Source organism: Brassica napus, chromosome A3 (genome assembly GCF_020379485.1).
Source record: "Brassica napus cultivar Da-Ae chromosome A3, Da-Ae, whole genome shotgun sequence".
Classification (NCBI taxonomy): Eukaryota; Viridiplantae; Streptophyta; class Magnoliopsida; order Brassicales; family Brassicaceae; genus Brassica; species Brassica napus.
Genome location: NC_063436.1, coordinates 24582309 through 24604073, shown reverse-complemented (window position 1 = coordinate 24604073; position 21765 = coordinate 24582309). Strand labels below are relative to the sequence as shown.

The 21765-nt window shown below is 27.9% G+C and overlaps 1 protein-coding gene across 1 annotated transcript; it reads left to right on the top strand.

The window, feature by feature from the left end:
* The first annotated feature begins 8157 nt into the window (after window positions 1-8157).
* Window positions 8158-17909, top strand: LOC106442602 (putative terpenoid synthase 7). Its single transcript, XM_048777218.1, has 7 exons — window positions 8158-8453; window positions 8865-9153; window positions 9274-9646; window positions 9771-9992; window positions 10083-10224; window positions 17119-17367; window positions 17507-17909. The coding sequence occupies exons 1-7, from the start codon at window positions 8349-8351 to the stop codon at window positions 17798-17800; spliced, it is 1674 nt and encodes a 557-aa protein (XP_048633175.1). The 5' UTR covers window positions 8158-8348; the 3' UTR covers window positions 17801-17909.
* The last annotated feature ends 3856 nt before the right edge of the window (window positions 17910-21765 follow it).

Sequence of the window (21765 nt, the reverse complement as noted above, 5' to 3'; positions counted from 1 at the left end):
ATAATCTTATTTTATATCAATTAGGATTATTTATTTATTATTATTTTTTAGCCCACAATATCTTAATTGATTGTATTTTCCTAATGGCACTATTTTTTTTATGTTATGTTAATGTCAAATCTTTTGTGAGTGCCATAACAGTTGGGAATTGTCGGTCATTACTCTTTTGGCTCAATGATTATGCATAATTCTACAAAGAAATTCAGCAGTAGTGTACGAATAGATGCAGATAGAACTGGACAAAATATTCGTAAATTTTGATTCAATTCGTTATTTATTTCAATTTGAACAAACAAATTCGAATATCTGTAATTCTATGAAGTAAAGTAAATACTAGAAATATGAAATATCCGTTTGAAAGAAAGCAAATAACATATACTAATATTTTCAGGAACTTATATCCGATCCGTTACATGCATATATATACATATATTAAAGATAAGTATATAAATATTATATTTTATATAATTTTTTATAGTGTTTTATTTACTAAAATTATTATATAAGTTATTAGAATTTTATAAAGTAAATATATTTATAATTTTATAATAAAATAATCTTATTTTATATCAATTAGGATTATTTATTTATTATTTTTTTTTTTAATTTATATTTAGGATCGAATCGGATATCTGCTCAAAAATCTAAAAAAAATGGATATCCGAATCGGATATCTGCTCATAAATGAATTAATTATATATTATTTTTTAATTTTATAAATTATAAATGCAAATGATTTTCTAAAATTTTTATATGAGGGCATTGACTAGAAATCATTTATCGAGCATTAACATTTAATAAACAATTTTCTAAATGTTTTTATTACCAATATTGATCAGATAATGTGGAACATCTAACCTATACTAAAAGGGTTATATGAGCATCAGAGAGTTTGTCCACGTAGGATAATTAAATCAGCCAATCAGGAGACTTTTTTTTTGCCATGTCACACTCAAATTGGGCTGATTTTGTTGCTGATCCGTAAGCCCACATCATTGTTGGGCCACTGGCAATGCCGAATTTCTAGATCGAACGAACACACATGCCTTTCATATGTTCATGTCTGCCTTTCTTCAGGTTCCAACTCCCTTTTTCACAATATATAAACATATCCTCTGATTCTATGCTCCACCATCATACACGACAAATACATCACAGCGAGAGAGGCATGCTTATTGGGTTAGAACTACTTTCGTGGACAAGCAGGTATAGACCCGTAACTATGATGAGATTATTTGATTCCCTCAGACTCTATACGCTTACTATTGGTTCAGCTAATTCACCATAGCCATCACCCAATTCTTCAGTGATGTATCTGCAGGCTTGGTAGAAGCGGAGCTGCGTTACCAGTGAATCCATTTCGGTCAAACAACAGTCTCTGAAGCGGGTCGAATCATGGTATGTATATCCATTCTGTTACTCTCCTCTCCTCATAGCTGAACCGTCTATTTCTGCAATGTTTGTTTCTTTCTTATTTTCGCTTTGTGGGTTATTCTTCCGATGATCTGGAATCTGAAAAGTTTCAAGATTTGTGATGAAATCTTCTCACTGACTTTATAAGTTTATTTGGTTGCATTTCAGTTCACTTACACTCAAACCTGGTAAAATAACTTCTTTCTCTTTAGTTGTAATTGATCAAAATTGTTTAGTTACAAACATCGGATGCTCAACTTTGTGTTCAAAACTGTAACTTTTCTGAAAATATTGTTATGTAAAAGTCAAAAGATTGCATTTTTATGTTCCTTGATAAGAATAGAAGCCTTAAAATGGCTATTGATCTCATAATGTTTAGTTAAGCTTTGTGACAGTGACTGTTAAATCTCTAACTTTTGTCACCATGTGTCTCTGTTGGTAACATCTGATGGAAATCCTAGGAAGATAGCTACAAGGTTACTTGATCCTTTTCTTGCTCACTTGAAGACAACACAAGATTAAGTTGCTAAAGGTGGCTACTCAATTGTTCTCAAGCCTGAGGATAGTGACGGTGCGACTTGGTTCACTATTAGTAAGTAAACATTTGTAAAACACCGTCACTATTTTCTCACTTAATCTTTGCTTGGCAGGTTTTGACAACGGTTACATTCACTGAGATCCTCCCGTCAACAAAAGCCATCGTCTCTTTCAAAGTCACTGACAACAGTCCTGGCAAGGTTTAAAAAATAATAGTAATAACCCTTTTGTGTATGCATTTCAGTGGTTTTGAGATTGATACCATCAACTTATGAAATCTGTTAACAACTTGAGGTCCAGGACTTCCATGACCATGCAGCAGTCTCCGTACCGCAGCTTTGAAGCAGAACCCATTGATCGATGTAACAGCCACTCTAGATACACCAGTCATTTGGTGCTGACGCTGGATACGACACATCCTCCAAAACTTTCACCAAGTACAATGCTAGAAACGTTACAAAGTACACTGAATCATTATTCTCCACTCCTCACGCAATCCATCATTGAATGCATATACCATTACTTCATTTCTCTGAATCCTGGAGATTACCTCAACTATAAAAAGGTATGTTATATCCATCAAATTCATCGGTTCAATCTTCTCAACTATAAGGTCTTTCCTTTTTTTGTGTTATTGTTCCTCACACAAAGAGAGATCTTTTTTTTTTGTTCTTCGTTTCTTTTTTATCCGTTTCAGAGTTTGTAATTCAAAAACAAAATTAATTTGAAGCCGGCTACACTGCAGATTGATCGTCTGAGTTTTGATATTTATTCAAAGTCTCAGTTGTTTTTGAGCTTTGTCATTTTTTTAACCAGCACTTTGTCTTCTTCATGTTTGTGTTTTATTGGTTCTTCGCTGATCTGTTTGCTTGGTTTGTTGTTCCTTTCAGTTTGTGAACTGTATCTTTCTCTATACCCTAATATTGAATGTTTCTATCTACATCAGGAACCAAAAGAGAATAACCTTCGTCAAAATACTTTGGCACTGTATTGTCTACATGAGATAACAATGGTGAGTTTCACATTAGCTTTTACTTTTGGAAATCTGTGAACCGTTTTGACAAGGTGAAGCATAACGTTTTCACATTAACGTTTTTGATAACCTCCTCGAAGACCAAAAAAGAGATCAAGAACTGTTCAGAAACAAATGAATGTAATGTTATAGCACAAATAATGTTATAGCTTGCTTTGTTGCTTAACATTTTCATTCTTGGTTGCTGTATCTTTTCCGGATTTGGCTAGCAGAGCAAGTAACACAGGCTCTTAGACCATCTCCAATGTATTTTTTTTATTTTTACTTCTAAAATAGAGGAACTCTATAATAGAGGTGGGTTTTACTCCAATGTATTTCTCTAAAATAGAGATCTCTACATATAGAGCAAAATATAGAGGAATGCTATTTCTTCCTCTATAAATAGAGGAGAAAATAGCAATCTCTATTTTAGAGGCAAAAATAGAGATGAGTTGGAGTAATTTTTCTTCTAAATGCTATTATAGAGATAGAAATAGAGGTGGGTTGGAGATGCTCTTATGAATCCCCTGAAGCTGCGGAAACATGATCAGAGGTGTGATTCCTTGCTTCGGTTTTTTTTCTTCGGTTTCTTCAATTTAGTGTCCACGCAACTCTTTGTTCTCTGGTTAATTTCTATACACATTGCCACCATTGATTCCAGATTATAATAATTCATTGTGTTTTGGAGTTCCTGCTGTAGATATATGTCTAAGCCATTCCTCATGTTTTGATGTTTGATATATTGTTATAACTGAGAGTCAACTGGTACAAATATTATTCTAGGTATTATATATTGATTCAATATTTTTGATCCAGTCACTAGAAAGACAAAAGTGAAACTGTGAAGAAAGGTAATAGTACTCTTTGATCAATATAAGAATTCCTTTCTTGGTTCGATGAGTGTGCTAATCTCACATGGATCCTCCACAATCTTTTACCAAAAATCCAAACTAAAAGTTGGTTGTTATAATACAAGTTTTGTTCGTACTTAAGGGAAATGTTATGTTAACGAAATAGAAAAAGAAACTACAAGTCTTACAAACTTATTACTAACCAAGTATTTTACTATTATAGTTTCAAAAAGAAAAGTATTTTACTATTTTCAATCAAATGACATTTTCTAAAAAATATGATATTATGAGTACTAATCACTTAAAATTTAGACCTATACCGTTTCTAAGTTAGTTAAAATACATTTGATCCCCCTTCTAAATCAACACATATATTACTAAAATATTAATTTCATATATTTAGTTATTTACAATATATAAAGTATCAATAATATTTTGGAAGCAAAAATTTGATCAAATAAATATAAGGGGACATATTTTCAACCCATATATAAAAAAAGCTCAACACGTTAAATAATAATAATGTAATCAGTGAATAGTTAATCAAAAATTTAAGACGAAACATTTATAATTTTCTTACTTTAAGAGTGAACAATGGTAAAGTAAAAATATATCTTTGTATGCTTGAGTATATGATATATATTATATTTGTTTAGTAATTTTCACGACACTATTAAAAAGAATCCATTTTATCAGAAATAATATAGATTATTCAAAATTTCAATCAAAAATAAAAAAAAAACTAAAATTTGATATTATATCATATATGATATCAAAAGAAGTAGCAAGAGAAAAAAATAAAAATAAATCAACAACAAAGAAATTATTCTATCAACAACAAAGAAATTACTCCATCTACAACTCATGAGATAATAATCAAAGAAATACAACTAATAACAACTTCTCAACATCATCCGGACTATTTATGTATTCATAACTTAGTTTTGGTATTTTAGAAATCTAAAAAATATATATTTTTGTTACATAAAAATGCAGGAAAAAATTATATGTAACATTCAACCAACAAAAAGAGTAATATGTTCACATGAAAGTTCTGCAATATTCTTCATAAATTAAGGTTTATAAATAATTAACTCGGACATAGCCCAAGAAAGGACCTAGTAATCTTAATGATAGTACTCTACAAATCAAGGCCTTAGTCCACGTAGAAACTTTTTCCAAATCCAAATACTAATAAGAAAACAAGAAAATATTATTCAGTGTTTAAATAACTATAAGCAGTGACGGGACCAGCACTATGGTAAGTGGGTCAATTGACCCACATGCATTTTATATGTAATTCTTTTTACCTGTATTTAAAAAAAAGTTGTAAAAATATTGCAGCTTATTGATCCTTATAAAATATGTTAATTATAAGAATTGAGCCCCCAACCTTTAGTTTCGCTACTGACTACTATAAAGACATTTTCAATTTCACTCTATTTTTCACTCTAAAATAAAATAGTGATTAAAATATTTTAATGGTATTTTATTTTTTAGTAAAAGTAGGTTTATTCTGTACATAGAATAACTTGTTTTTCTTTTTTTGGTCATTACTTTATATTCTATATAAAGTACCATTGGAGCAATAACTAATTCTATTACAGCATTTCCAATTTCATTCTATTTTCTATTCTAAAATAGAGTTTAGAGTAAAAATACTCAAATAATATTCTATTTTTCACTCTATAATAGAATAAAAATGGGTTTACTCCATATATAGAGTAATTTATTTTTTTGTTGTTCATCATCTTATTTTCTACTCTAAAATAAAGTGTTATTGGAGTATATACACAATTCTATTATAATAAAATGAACTATTAGAGATTGTTTTGTAAAATTACTATATTTTAGAAAAAAATAGAGTAAACCATTAAAAAGAATCTAAGACCATTTTCAATGGTTTACTTTTTTTTTTACTCTAAAATATAGCTTGAGTTTGTTCTAATTCTTTTTTAGTATAAAAAATAGAGTGATGTATCAAAAAAATAAATTATTCTATATTTGGAATTGTATTATATTTCATTGTATTATAGAATGAAAAATCAAATATCATTAGAACATTTTTATTCTAACTCTATTGCAGAGTAAACAATAGAGTGGATTTAGAGATTCTTTGAGCCGATTTATAGCTTTTGTTCTAAAAAAGTGATTTAGATTTGATCGCAGACGGGTGACCATAACGGCCTAACGGGGGAACTTTAACACGTGGAGAGGACTGAAGAAACGAGTGATGATTTGTTGCCAAGATTCGTATCACTCATCGCTTTGCAATTTGCATAGATTATTAGAGAATTTTATAGTCATCATTACAAGAAAACACAACAATTTCAGACGAAATTTTTGACCGAACTTTTTTATCCAACGACGTCCGTATAATGTAAATAAAATAATTGTTAGGACTCATCGAACATTTCCAAATATTTTCTTCAAATCCATCAATTTTTTTAATATCACCGACGTCTGTATAACTGTAAATAAAAACAATTGTTAGAAATTCGTCCAAAATTTTCAATAAAAATATTTCTTGAAAAAACATTCAGTAAAAACTATTGGATACTTTTGACGAATCCTCCTACTTACTTATTCTTTCTTTTAAGTTTTGTTAACTCTTTTTTATTTATTTTAATAGTCTGTTAATTTATTTATAATAATTCATTTCTCAGAAATTTTTAATAGAACCGGCTCAAGAATTTTATAGATCATAGTACAAAATTTTCTGGATCCTTAGAACTAATATTGGTTCAAAATTTTTAATATGTTTGTTTTTTTAAATGAAATATTATGAATATATTTTAAAAAAAATTGTGATGAAACAAATATAAACCTCTAAGAAAATTTAGACCATTTTATCTATTTTTGACATAAAATTAAAAATATTTTTTTGAAAAATGAAGCTTTTAAATATTAAAAACGAAGAGACATCACATTACATTTAGGGCGGTGGCAGCGTTTGTCTTCCCCACTTAAGCCGCCTCTGATTTCCAATTATCTCATCTTATTTTTTTTTTATAACATCTTATTTTTATTATCAAAAGAGGTTTAACATAGTATGTGAATCGAAACATACAACAAATACATTTTTAAGTAGAACATGATAATAGAAAAGTAATAACACGATGCTTCCTAACTCTTTTGCAGGATAGACTGATTCGCTAATTTTATCTATTTTTGTTCTCAGTCTTCTATGATCTTGTGTTCGGCTGTCATCTATTGTGATCCAACACCTTTTATTACTTAATAGATCAGTGGATGCGATCCATCTGTTACATCGCTGTCCATTCCATATACTCCCGCTCCAGAAGATAACATGTTTTGTTGTAATCCCAATCCATACCATAAATAATTCCTCATATTGATATTGATGATAAGCACTTAACTCCATCTTCTTCTGCTCCATGTCTTCAAAACGAACCATTCTTCCTTTTGTTGTCCTCAGAACACAGAATAGTATTTGATTTACTAAATCCATGGTCTCGATGAACAAAGAAATCAGAGTTGTCTCCATGTAGTTGTATACCAAATAGTGATGAAACACATCTCTCCGAAATAGTGGAGTCACCATCTTCCATGCCAATTTTATAAAAGAACATGACGTACGCAATCTTCTCCATGGCCATGGTGGTTTAAGATTTCTTTTTTTGTTCCATAGAAATCGTAACCCTCTCAAATGATTCTCTAGAGGGAATAAACCACCATGCCTATCAAGCCATGGAAACTCATCGACAACACAAAACCACCAAGTTTTGTTTGTCGGTAGATTACACTCAACAATAATGGAGATAATAGACTCACCGATTAGGGAAAACAATGACTCATCAAAAATCTGATCCAAGCCTCTTAATTGCCCCATGAACCAAAGGATAATTGGAAAACTGTTTGCCCGTAACGAAGACATCATGCGACAGTGCAAAGAAGAGGAGAAACAGTGTGATGATAAAACACGTTGCTTGATTTGATAACAAGTCAACGATAATGATTTTATTTGAAAGATAAAATTCTTAGAAAGCATAAAACAGTAAAAGAACAAGAGTACGAACCGATGCCGGAGCCGGCGTCGGCCGGAAATTATCGCAGAGAAGAGTTGTTTGTTATCGCTTTTGTGTCGCTTGCAGAGAGAAGAAACGGTTTTTTGATTTATATGTCTACAATTCCAATTATCTCATCTTATTATTTATTATAAAAAGCACTGAATTTCCACTAAATTAAAAGTGTATTAAATTCGCAAAAATCTCAGATATGTTTACAAACTAAATATTGTCGATTTGCGCAACATGAACTCATGAAGCATGTGACTTTTTTTTTTTGAAAAAGAATAATATAAATAATATTATTATTTTACGTTTTGTTTGTTTGTAAAATCTCAAAATTCTGGTTGTTTGGGACTCGAGCTTTGATTGTCGTCTGTAAAACATACTTTTTATGGCGTCACACTTCTTTAAAAATACAATTTTTTGTACCGAGACCTTGATTACCGTCCCTCTATAAATATAAAATTACGATTTCTCTCTTCCCACGAATCTCTCTCCTCTGATATGGGATCTCAAACTGGTTTCGATCATGGAAGCGTACGAACGTTTAAAATGTTGCAACCCTCTCAATGGGATGATTACTTCCTTTACGCCCCGATCGATGAATTGGTGAGTCTATTTACTATTATCACATATCTATGAAAAATATAAAATTAATTAAATAAATAATGTATCGATTTTTTTTTTGGGAAATTAGATGAAATCAAATAAAGTTTCTTTATTATCTTGTGAATGATTAATGCAAATCTTGAGGTCTCTTCTACTAGGAAAACCTAAGCTCATCCCCTCTAATCTCATCGTATCGTACTGTACCGCGGGGCTTTCGCCTCCGGCTCTCAGAATTCCTATAAATAATTTTAATTCTCTTTGAGATCACTCAAAATTTTCAGTCACTTTGACAACATATTTGATCATATGATACATATTCATATATAGTGATTTTTACTAGCCAGTGTTGTTATACCTGGTAAATTGTTTGTTTAACAAAATAGGCTACTGACTTGCGTTAGATTCTTATAGGAACTCGATGTCTTTGCAAGCGAACTTGAAGCAATCAAGCCCAACGTCAGGGACATGCTCATGTCCTCTTCCCCAGCAGAATTAGGTCATGGCTCCGCGAAGCGGAAAGTACTTTTGATCTATTTGATGACCAGTCTTGGCGTTGCCTATCATTTTGAGAACGAGATAGAAAAGACCTTGGCACACGCCTTTGAAAAGATAGATGATATGATTGCAAATGAGCATGACCTTTACACAATATCCATCTTCTTTTGGGTTTTCAGAACATATGGTTACAACATGTCGGCTGGTAAGTTGTTCATGCTTTTTATTTTATTTTATTAATTTGATACACATTAACTAACGTACGTGTTCATCAATTGTTCGATCCAAAGATAGAACAAGAACTTACAATCTCTAATTTATATAGATGCCTTCAAGAGATTCAAAGGGGATGACGGAATGTTTATGGACTCCTTAGCCAAGGATGCTGAGGGCATGTTGGGCTTGTATGAAGCCGCTCATTTGAGGACGACAAGAGATTATATAATGGACGAAGCACTGAGTTTCACAATGGAACATATGGAGTCGTTGGCAGGACGAGCAAGGCCTCATCTCTCAAGGCTTATACAGAATGCTCTTGGTCTTTCTCAACACTGGAATATGGAGATATTAGTTGCTATGGAATTTATCTCATTCTACGAACAAGAAGAAGACCATGACGAGACACTATTCAAGTTTTCCAAGCTCAATTTCAAGTTACTACAGCTTATATACCTTAAAGAGCTCAAAATGGTTACGAAGTATATAATTTCCTCAATTACTACACTTTTTATATGGTTTAAAGTAGAATCCTTGAAGATTTTTTCCCTTGTTTTCATCAATCATATATAAATGTATGTTTGTGTGTCTTTGTTTTGATGCAAGATGGTACAAGGAGCTCGACTTTGCATCTAAGTTGCCACCATATTACAGAGACAGAATCGTGGAGTTACATTTTTTTGTGATATCGATGTACTTTGAGCCACAATTCTCAAGTGCGAGGATTATGTTGACTAAGTTCTACACGGTCGAAACCATTACCGACGACACCTTCGATCGATATGCATCTATCTCTGAAGCTGAAAGCCTCGCCAATAGTCTAGAAAGGTACACGCTACATGTTAAAATTTATAATAATTAAAATTCATATTGATGATGATACTCATTAGGATAAGAATGATCGTTGTGATGTACAAGGTGGGCTCCTGATAAAGACATGGATACACAACCAGATTACTTGAAATTCGTGTTTAAATTTATTCTGGATGCATTCAAAGATTTCGAAAGAGAAGTAAGGTCAGAAGGAAGATCTTACAGCGTGAAAGGTACAATAGAAGAGGTAACCAATCAAAACTCTTTAGTATGTACATATACATCTATCTATATTATTAAAATTCAATTACAAAATTGGAGTGTTTAGAGAACGTTTGGAAACATGGATTGTAGTCTTAAAAAAAAAGGTAATAGGCTTATGTTATTAAGAAAAATTGAAAGTTCGTCATAAAACTATCTATCTCGACCAGTTTTAAAATATACGATAATGAGTCAATCTAATTGCCTAAAACTTTTTTTTTTCTAAACTAACCATAAAGGAAAATTTAAACTTTATATACATATTTCAAATCAAAATAATAATTAAAAGTTGATTTATATCAAAAATTGATTCAAAAATATACATATATTCAAAAACAGATTTTTTATTAAATTATTTTTCAATAACCATTATAAAAAATGTTGTCAATATATATAAGAAAAATACAATACAAGCCCAATTTGAAATACCAACTCAAATTATGGTTTTTATATTTCATATTAAGTTTTAAAAATATAATATATGTAATTATTTATATGATGGTGCATATAAAATACTATTAATTATATGATGGTACGTATAAAGTACGATTAATTATATGATGACAATATACGATATATAATAATGACTAGGGATGGGCTTTCGGGTACCCATACGGGTTTAGTTCTGATCGGTTTGCGTTTTGGGTTTTCGGGATCAAAGATTTTAGCCTTATTAGGATGTTTCTAAATTCTGGTTTGAGTTCGATTCAGATCTTTGCGGGTTTGGTTTGGGTTTAGATATCTCATTTAAGTTATTTTTAAAGTTTTAAATCATTATATATTTTAAATTTCTCAAAATCTATAAATAAAATAATATATTATCTATAAATTTGAATAACATATGTCAAAATACCTAAGCTTAACATATCAATTGGCTTGATTTAAAATTTTAGATACGGAATCAATAATTATTTTAAGTATTTTTGGTGATTTGAGTATACTTTAACATTTTCAGATATTTATTTTTGACTATCTATATATATTTTCAAGTATTTAAACCAATTTAAATATATCATTCTTTATGTTTTATATACGTTAAATCTAAAATAATTAATATATATAAGTATATAAATATATTTTTAGATAAATTCGGGTACCTGAATACTTCGGTTCGGATCAGATTCAGTTCTCTAAATAACAAAAATTTGAATAATTCGAATATTTAATTAATTTATGTTCGGGTTTGGTACTATACTTTCGGATCGGTATCGGTTCTGTTCCTCGGATTCATTTTGGCAAACCCTAATAATTACATGAAAAACAAATATCAACATATTTTTCAAAATATACATCCGTGAAGGCGCGCAGATCAAAGTCTAGTCTATTTTATTAAAACTGAAGTACATTTGAGAGTTGTTTGGAAATTTGGATAGTAATTTTTTTAAAAAAATTGTTTGACAAAATGGATTACAGTTTACAAAAAAAAATTTGTTTGGAAATATAGATTGCTGTGTAAAAAAAAGGTTTGTTTGGAAACATAGATTGCAGTTTAAAAAAAAAAGTAATGGGTTTATATTTGTCAAAAAAATTGAAAGTCCATTATATTATGAGAATCTATCTATCTGGTACCTAATCGGATTCGGTTCAGGTTTGTTTGAGTTTTGGGTTTTCAAGGTCAAAGATTTTAGTCCCATTCGAATATTTCTAAATTTCAGTTCGGGGTCGCTTCGGATTTTTGCGGGTTCAGTTCGAGTTCGAATAATCCATTTAAATTACTTTAAAATTTTAAAATTCATTATATATTTTAAATTTTTCAAAAACTATAAACAAAATAATATATTAAATATAAATTTGAATAACATATATCATGATACCTAAACTAAACATATGAAGTTAGGATTATTGATTTAAGGTATTAATAAAAATTTCAGATTTATTTTGGAATATCAAATATATTCAGTGCATTTGGCCAATACAAATATTTTTTTATTAAAAATCATGATCATAATTTGTATTATAACTCATAAGTGTCGATTAATCTCTGATGGAACTAGTGTGACATGTATTTATATCTAAAATTACGGCTATTATATTCACAAAATATAATCATGGATCTTAACTTGTACTTGTTACATAAACAAATGGTTAGTAGATTTTTAAGGTATGACTGGTAAAAATATGATAACTGGATAATTTCTGGGAGTAAATTAAAATAGACGAATTGGAAAAAAATTATATAAGTAGTTAAAACTGTTAAAAAAAAAGGTTGAAATGAAGGCAACTCATTTCCTTCGCAAACCCATGAAAAACAAAAACAAAAAAATAAGGGTCATAGAAAAAACAAAAAAAAAGGGTTTTACTTTGAACCCTTCTAATTTATTAAAACAGAAGTACACATATAAAAGAACGACTTATTCTTAGGTCCACCCCCTAGGGTGAACCTGTAGGTTCACCAACCAATAGGATTGTTTTATTTTATATTCGATATCTTTTAAAAAAAAAAACAAAATATTGTCAAATTATATTATGTTTTTAAAATAAGGTAAAAAAAATAGTAATAATTACAAAAAAATATATTTTACGTCGTCAGCATAACATTAAACCCTAAACTCTAAATTCTAATCCCTGAACCCTTAATCCTAAACTCTAAACCCTTGGATAAACCCTAAACTCTAGGATAAACCCTAAACTCTAGGATAAATCCTAAACTCTAGGATAAATCTTAAACTCTAAATCAAAATCACTATACACTAAAACATTCAAGCGTTTAGAGTTTAGGGTTTTAGTGTTTTTTATTTAGAGTTTAGGATTTATCCAAGGATTTAGGCTTTACCCAAGGGTTTAGGATTTACCCAAGGGTTTAGGGTTTATCCAAGGGTTTAGGGTTTAGGATTTAGGGTTTAGGGATTAGGATTTAGGGTTTAGTGTTTTGTTGAGAACATTACAAATATATATTTTTTAATTCTTTTTTCTGTAACTAATATTTTTTTATTTTAAAAACATAATATAATTTGAGAATATTTTGTTTCCTTTTTTAAAAGATATCAAATTTGAAATAATGAAATCCTATTGGTTGGTGAACCTATAGGTTCACCCTAGGGGGTGAACCCAAGAATGACTCTTAAAACAGAAGTACACATATAAAAGAACTCTTAAACTTGCACAATATTTACAACACAATACCACTGATATATTAAATGAAATTATATTTAAGTAATCTGTCTTTTCTTCTTTTAATAATACAGATTCCCTAAATTGATCCAATATACACGACAACTAAATCAAAATCAAAGCTCTAGAAATCAGCTACAAACAACGCAACATTTCTATCGGCTTTAAAGCCTTGCCTATGTCTACACATGAAAATTTATCTAACCATAAATCTTCTATGTTCTCCAACTCATTTTCCTCCTCACGCATAACTAGTTAAACCTGTACAAACAAAGCAACGAAATGTTAATTTAATGGAAATCTATACTATACTAAAAGGGGATATAAGCTCTCTTTAGAGTGTGTCCACGTAGGCACAAAAAATCGTCCAATCATAAAGTTCAAAGTTGCCACGTCATCACATTTATTTTTTTGTAAAAAATGAAAAATCAATGCAAAGGTAAGGATCGAACCCGGGTTAGTATGATATAAATATATGGCAGTTACCACTAAGCCATTGAAACTTTCTTGGACACATATACAAGAATCACTAAATATGTAATCACACTCTTATGTATATTTACAATAATATGTATTCAACTTTCAAGACTCTGATACTTTGTTTTGTAAAAAAAAAAGTAAGTAACTAAGCTAATATATTCTTTGAAAGTGTGAGAACATTGACAAATATGAAAAAACATAGATTTTTATTTTCGTGACAAAGTTAACAATTTTGTAAAAGTAAGTTTAACATATAAATTTTCGTGACAAATATGAAAAAGCATAGATTTTTGTACAATTTTGACAAAACAACTTAAAACATAGTTCTCTAATGTCTTAATAAAATATTATTTAAGGGTGCAATAATTAAATATATCAATTCAATAAATTTTGTAATTTATAGACAAAAAAATAACACAACAAATTTTGAAACATTTGTTTAACCTATCGATTTCTTTTCATGAGAATTCAACTAAACAGGATAAAAAACAATTAGATTTATTTAATTACCATTTTATTCAATTTTGATTAATTTCAAATTGTAATAATGTATTTTTTTGAAGTTACAAAAAATAATGTTTTTTCTTTATTATATATATATATATATATTCGATATACACAAATAAAAATAATATAACAACATAAGCTTGCTTTCCCCGATTCATATGAAAACTTTTTAAGTTATCCACCAAAGCTCATTAATTAAATCAATCAAATTGTTAGAATACAACAAATTTATATATAATTTTATTTTAAATTAAATTATTTAAAAAGTGTATTTTCATTAAAAACAAAATAATAAATAAGTAAAACTAATTTGATGATAATTTTTATGACATATGTATATTATGTGAAAGAAATATAAGCTTAATATGGAAAAAAATCTTAAATACAAAAAAAATACTCTGAAATTAACAAAAAACTAATAAAAATTAAACTTTGATATCAATTGAAAGCTTCTTAGACAATATTAATAAAATATTTAAGCGATAATTAGACAAATTTGATTTTTTTTGCCAGCCAAAAGCTTATTATTAATTAGGATCAGTTATTTCAAGATGTTTAAGAAATGATAGAATTAAATGATGTATGAATTATGAATAGTAGTACTTTGTAAAGCTGACTTAGATAACACATCTGCACATCATTTTCAGTCTTTTTTGATGCCTAAATTCTATTTCTTCAGAGCAGTTATTCCACAAAGAGATCGTATGAGATATTGTTTTGATATTCAGATTTGTTTCTTGACTGTTAAGAAGATTGATAACTGTAAAAATGTCTCCTTCGAATATTATATGTCTATAACCGAGTCCCCAACATGTGACAACTTTGTTTAAAAAGTAAATAATTTCATTTTTTTTTATTATATAATAAATATATATTATTTACTGATAATAAAATATAGTTATTCATCTATCACAAATATCTATGCAAATATGTGAATCAAGTAGAACAATCAAACAACATAATGATTTCCACAAAGAAAATTTAAAAAATATATTTATGTTATGTAGTCTTATTTTATATTCTTTAAATAATGTAATACAATATTATACATCATTTTTTTATAATTGAGAAATGCATATATATCAGTTAGACAACTTAAGCGATAATTAGACAAATTTGTTTTTTTTTCCAGCCAAAAGTTTATTATTAATTAGCATCAGTTATTTTAAGATGTTTAAGAAAGGATGGACAAAAAAATAGGATGGAGATAAATGATATATGAACTATGAATAGTACTTTGTAAAGCTGACTTATTTAACACATCTGCACATCCATTTCCAGTCATTTTTGATGCATAAATTCAATTTCTTCAGAGCAATTATTCCACAAAGAGATCGTATGAGATATTGTTTTGATATTCAGATTTGTTTCTTGACTGTTAAGAAGATTGATAACTAAAAAATGTCTCATTAGAATATGATATGTCTATAACCGAGTTCCCAACATGAGACAAGTTTGTTTTAAAAGTAAATAATTTTATTTTTCTTATATTATATAATAAATATATATTATTTACTGATAATAAAAATATAGTTATTCATCTATCATAAATAACTATGCAAATATGTGAATCAAGTAGAACAATCAAACAACATAATGATTTCCACAAAGAAAATTTAAAAAATATATTTATGTTATGTAGTCTTATTTTATATTCTTTAAATAATGTAATACAATATTATACATTATTTTTTTCAAAATTGAGAAATACATATAATATCTTATCCGCGCGTAGCGCGGTTAAAAAATCTAGTCTTTATAGTAATCGATACTTCTCTATAATAGATCATACAAGTTGAATTCATTTATATGATCAAAAGATCGATATATATATATGCAATATTTGAAAATTTTATTTTATTAAAACAGAAGTACACATAAAACCCTTAAACTTGCACAATATTTACAACACAATACCACTGATATATTAAATGAAACAATATTTAAGTAATTTGTCTTTTCTTCTTTTAATAATACAGATTCTCTACATTGATCCAATATACTCGGCAATTAATCAAAGCTTAAGAAAAACTTACATTTTTATAATTTAAACTCGTTTTAAAAAATTCAAAATATAACATATAAGAAAAAATCTAATATATAAAAAAAAAAATATAACGTATAAGGTTCCCTCATTTTTGTAATTTAAAGTCATTTAAATTTTTTTAAAATATAACATATAAGGTATCTTCATTTTTGTAATTTAAAGTCATTTAAAAAAAATCAAATATAACATATAATAAAAAATCTAATTTTTTAATTATATGTTTAATGTGATTGTTTAATTTTTTTTAATAATATAAAATTAAACAAAAATGAAAAATGATGCAAAAATTGTTATCGAATCTTATTACTCATAATAATTAATTATATATATGTTAATTATATTAGATAATTCTGTTGTTTTATTTAAGGAAAGAATACATGTTTTTTATATTTTGGATTACTATAATGTTCCGTAGTAATTGGATTTTGACCAACATTTTTTTTAATTGATTCTTAAGCTGCCACGTTAGCTACATTGACATTATAATTAAGTGAAACTTAATTAGAGTCTCTTTTTAATTAGTACAAACTTAAGGTTACAACTTTTTAAATGATCCTCAATTAGTATATACGGGATACACAAACTTTGAAAACATATAATTGCTTCAACTTACTTTGACACATATATTTCATCGAGTATATCTTTGGGCTACTCAATCTGACTTTGGGCCGAACTTATAAACCATGCATGAAAGTTCACAATATAACGTGTTTATATATATATTTGAGCCTGCAGTTCAAAAGACTCGTGAAATCCAACCTTGACCTTGCCAAATGGGTGCAAATCGCTCATGTGCCTAGCTTTGAGGATTATATGGAGGTCGGTGAGGTAGAGATCACGATGTATGCGACTATGGCAGGCACTTTGATGGGTATGGGACATATTGCTACGAAGGAAACTTATGAGTGGCTGAAATCAAGACCCAAACTCATCCAATCATTATCTATTAATGGGCGTCTGATGAATGACATGGCCGGTTTCGAGGTAAGAGGAAATAATTCGTTCAGGAAGTGTGAAGTTAAATGGGTAAAGTTCGTGTATTGTAAAGGAAATAGAAAATAGCTTGTGTTATTTTCATGCCATTTTCTCTATCTTTTAATAAAAATTTATGCGACTTGATTAGGATGACATGAGTAGAGGATATGTGACTACTGGTGTCAACTGTTATATGAAGCAATTTGGAGTTACAAAAAGCGAAGCTTTTAAGAAGCTTCATCAAATGCGTGTAGACAACGACAAAATAGTGAACGAAGAGTTGTTGAAGATAAAAGATGTGCCAAAGAGAGTTCTAAAGGAAGCCATCAATTGTGCACGCATGACCCACGTTGCCTACGGTTACGGTGAAGGATTAACACATCCTGAAGGAAAAATTAAGGAATATATTATTGCTCTCTATATTGATCTGATTCGTCTGTAAAGACTTTGATTGGAACCACTGTTAACATAATGCGTGTGGCCACTGGTTTGGCATCTGCCGCATGAGCTATATACAGTCAAACCTCTATAAATTAATAATGTTGGGACTACACCAAAACTATAATTTTTTAATTAATTTATAAAGATATTAATTTATCGATATACTAATTGAACCAACAACTCAATTTGAAACTATAAAATTATATTATTTTATAGAGATTTTTAATGTATATTAATTTATAGAGTTAATTTAAAAATGTTATACTTACTATCTAGATATTGTCGCATATTCCATTTGAAAAAGTCTTTGTATCTTTGATATTTTTAATTTGTTTTATTGTCTCTCTATTATTTTATTATGATCTTAATATATGTTATGAAGCTTTTGTATTATCCGTATTCATTGAAAATTAGAAATTATCCAGTGACAATGATATTCTGATATTTAACCATTTAGGTTACTATTATATTACTATTAATTATTTTCAACAATTAAATATATCTGTACTAAGATTTAAATATTTTTGAATTACTTGTAGAACAATATTTGATGTTTATAAACCGAATATTCTTTTTTAATAGATCTAAATCTCGCCATATCACCCATATCTAATCAAAATATTTAAAATATTATTACATTTGGAAAACATTTTCGTATTAAAGGAAATATTACTTGGACATATCAATTGATCAATATTTGTCGAAGATTTAATATGGCGTGCGAATCAATATTGTAACATGTATATTATTTAATTTTGTATTTATAAACATTTTAAAATATAATATACAATTAAATAATATTTATATATATATAAGTAAAAATAAGTACTCAGGCCGCACGCAGATCGAACTCTAGCGGCACGAACTCTAGTATTTCTCGTAATGAATGCGTGTCGCCACTGGTTTGGCATCTGCTGTATGAGCTATATACTATCTAGATATTGTCGCATATTCCATTTGTTATCTCTCTATTCTTTTATTATGATCTTATTATATGTTATGAAGCGTTTGTATTATCTGTCTTCATTGAAAATTAGGAATTATCCAGTGACAACAATATTTTGATATTTAAATTGATCTAGATTCCTTTTATGGGAGATTAAGTCAACAATAGGTTAATAGCAAATATTTTAGCAAAAAAAAAAAAAAGTCGACAATAGGTTTTTGTACCAAATATTATCAGTTACACTTTGATAATTTTATAATAGGCAAATTTAGAAAAAAAAACATTATTGTTGCTTCATCAAATTTATTTATGTTGTTTAATTTTTCCTTTTGATTATCCAACAAATTCCCCTTACTTTTCTATAGTATTATATTGTCTTCGTTGGGAATGGGCCAATGACAATGATCCTCACGTATTTAAACTGATCTGGATTCCTCTTATGGGAGATAGTCAATAATAGTTTTTCGTATAAGAGATTAAGTAAATTACATTTTGATAATGTTAATAGGCAATTTTTTTTTGTCTGGTTAATTGTGCTATTACAAATTATGAGAAACATTACATAAATGATATTACAGTCGATAATTTTACCTTTTTTATGAAAATTCACGCCTGACTGCATCTATATGAGATACATTCCTGACGGTACTCCTTGCGCCATACTGAAAATCTCCTGTAAGCATTTTTTCTAATTTTCTGCATAATTCACCTTTTCTGAAAATTGAAATCTAAACTTCTTCTTGTAGAAATTGTGTTGTTAATAGGCAATTGTAAGGAGAAAAAACAGTTTGTCGTTGCAGTCACAGGTTTTATTTATTTTGTTTGTTTTTCCCTTTCTGGTTTTCCAACAAATTCCCCATCCTTTGTTTAAATTATCTCGTTTTTATTGGGATAGTCCAGTGACAACGCTATTAGAATAATTAAACTAATATGATTTCCTTTTATGGGAGATGAAGTCAACAATATGTTTTATATAAATGATTGTCAATTACAATCTGATAATGTTATAATATGCAATTTTATGAAAATTCAGTTTTGTCGCTGCTGTCATTAGAGATGCCCATCCATTATTCTTAAACATTTGTGTATATGCTACCCTTGTTCCAAAATATAAATATTTTTATTAAAGTATCATTTTATATGTTTTGAAGATCAGTATGAATTTTAAATCGGTATTCGTTGATTATCAGAAAAGGATAACAAAAGGTCGTCTCATAAAATTTGGCATACATTTCTGTAAACATTTGCGATTCAGTATCAAAAACACAATTTCCTGACTTTGAGCAAACCTATTTAAGTATTTTTAACTTCATCAGAAATAACTACCAAAATGATTGGAAGCGTTATTTCAGTTTCTATTTAAATCAACATAATTTACCTGATCTGTACATAAATAACTCTTTTACTATCTCCAGACTATATAATATTAGCAAAACCCAAAATTAAATAAAACAACTCTCTAAGTAAGAAAACAACTCAGTGGCAACACTTGATAACCTCCCAATCTAGAAATATCTTTTTGATATCTTCAATATCTAGATTTTAGTCAATAATTTATATACTAATATCTTTCTGATACTATGAATTCTTAAATCACTAAAGCGAGTTGACAAAAAAAAAGTCACTTAAAGCGATAAATTTTCTAGTGTTGTTCTTAAAATAAATCAACAACTATTATATTAGTTTTTGTGTGTGGAAAATTTCGTGTTAATGTTTTTATTTTGGTAAATTAACTAGTTTAATTTTTCAACTTTTCAGTTATAAGTTTTATACGAATTACAAAATATTAAATTATAATATATTATGAATTTATCTATAGACATATAATAGTATATTAGGTGATTTTTCCGTGCTCATGCACGGATACAAACATTTACGTAATGATTGAATTAAAAAAATTGATAAAAGAAAATTCTTTGTTAATAAATTTTAAGTTAATTTTAATCTCTATAATATTATTTGAAAAGTCAGTTTATAATGTATTATTATGTTCTCATCTTAATTGGATATATGATGCTGTCAAAAAAAATTGGATATATGATTTCACATAAAATATTTTGTATAGTTTCAAATATATTTTTTTGTGTTAAATTATATCTATTATTTTAAATTAAAAAATGGTTTTTTAATTATATTAAAATTGGACTATTATTTTCTTAATTTCATGTAGTTAAGTTCATTTTATTATATTTATAAATATATTGGTGTTTTACGTATAAATGTGTATCTATTGTTTTAGGAAATAGGAAACATAAATATTAAATCAGAATTTCATTAATAAACATAACTTGTAATATTTTGAAAATTCATACAACAGAACACTACTACAAACTACATCTTAATAATTGTTTGATTTGATTTTTCATAATTTAGTATATTGAATTGTATCGATTTTCTGATCACAAATGTTTTTGGTTAAACAAAAATAAGCTCATCTTGTTACTTTTATCTTAGGATGAAAAATATATTTTGTAAGATTGTGTATAATTTGCTATATGCTGTTTTCCATAAAATTAAAAAAATTGAAATGTTAATAAAATTTGTCATGAAAATTCTAATCATTCAATCAAAAATATAATGATAAATAATAAAATACTATTTATATTGTTGTAGCCTCACATTATAAAAGATTTATTTGGTTTTAAAATAATCATAAGATATAATATTTTTTGGAAAAATAAGAAATTAAATAATCATTTATGCTGTTCCAAATTATTTTCTTATTAATTATTAGATCAAAAGATATTTATAATAAAAATATTATTATCTTTTAGAAAAATATATCTGAATTATTATATTGTTAAGTTTTTGTGAAGTTTTTTTATATATTTATAAGTATAAATTTTTAAAAGTTATTGAATTTTTTACTTTTGTTGTAGGAAACATAAATAATAATAAAAAAAACTAAATTCGTTTTTACATAAATGTCTATGTTTAGATTTTATGAAAAAATTCATTTTATTATTTATGTGTTTTTATAAAAATAAAAATTACATTAAAAGTTAATCACAGTTTTAGTA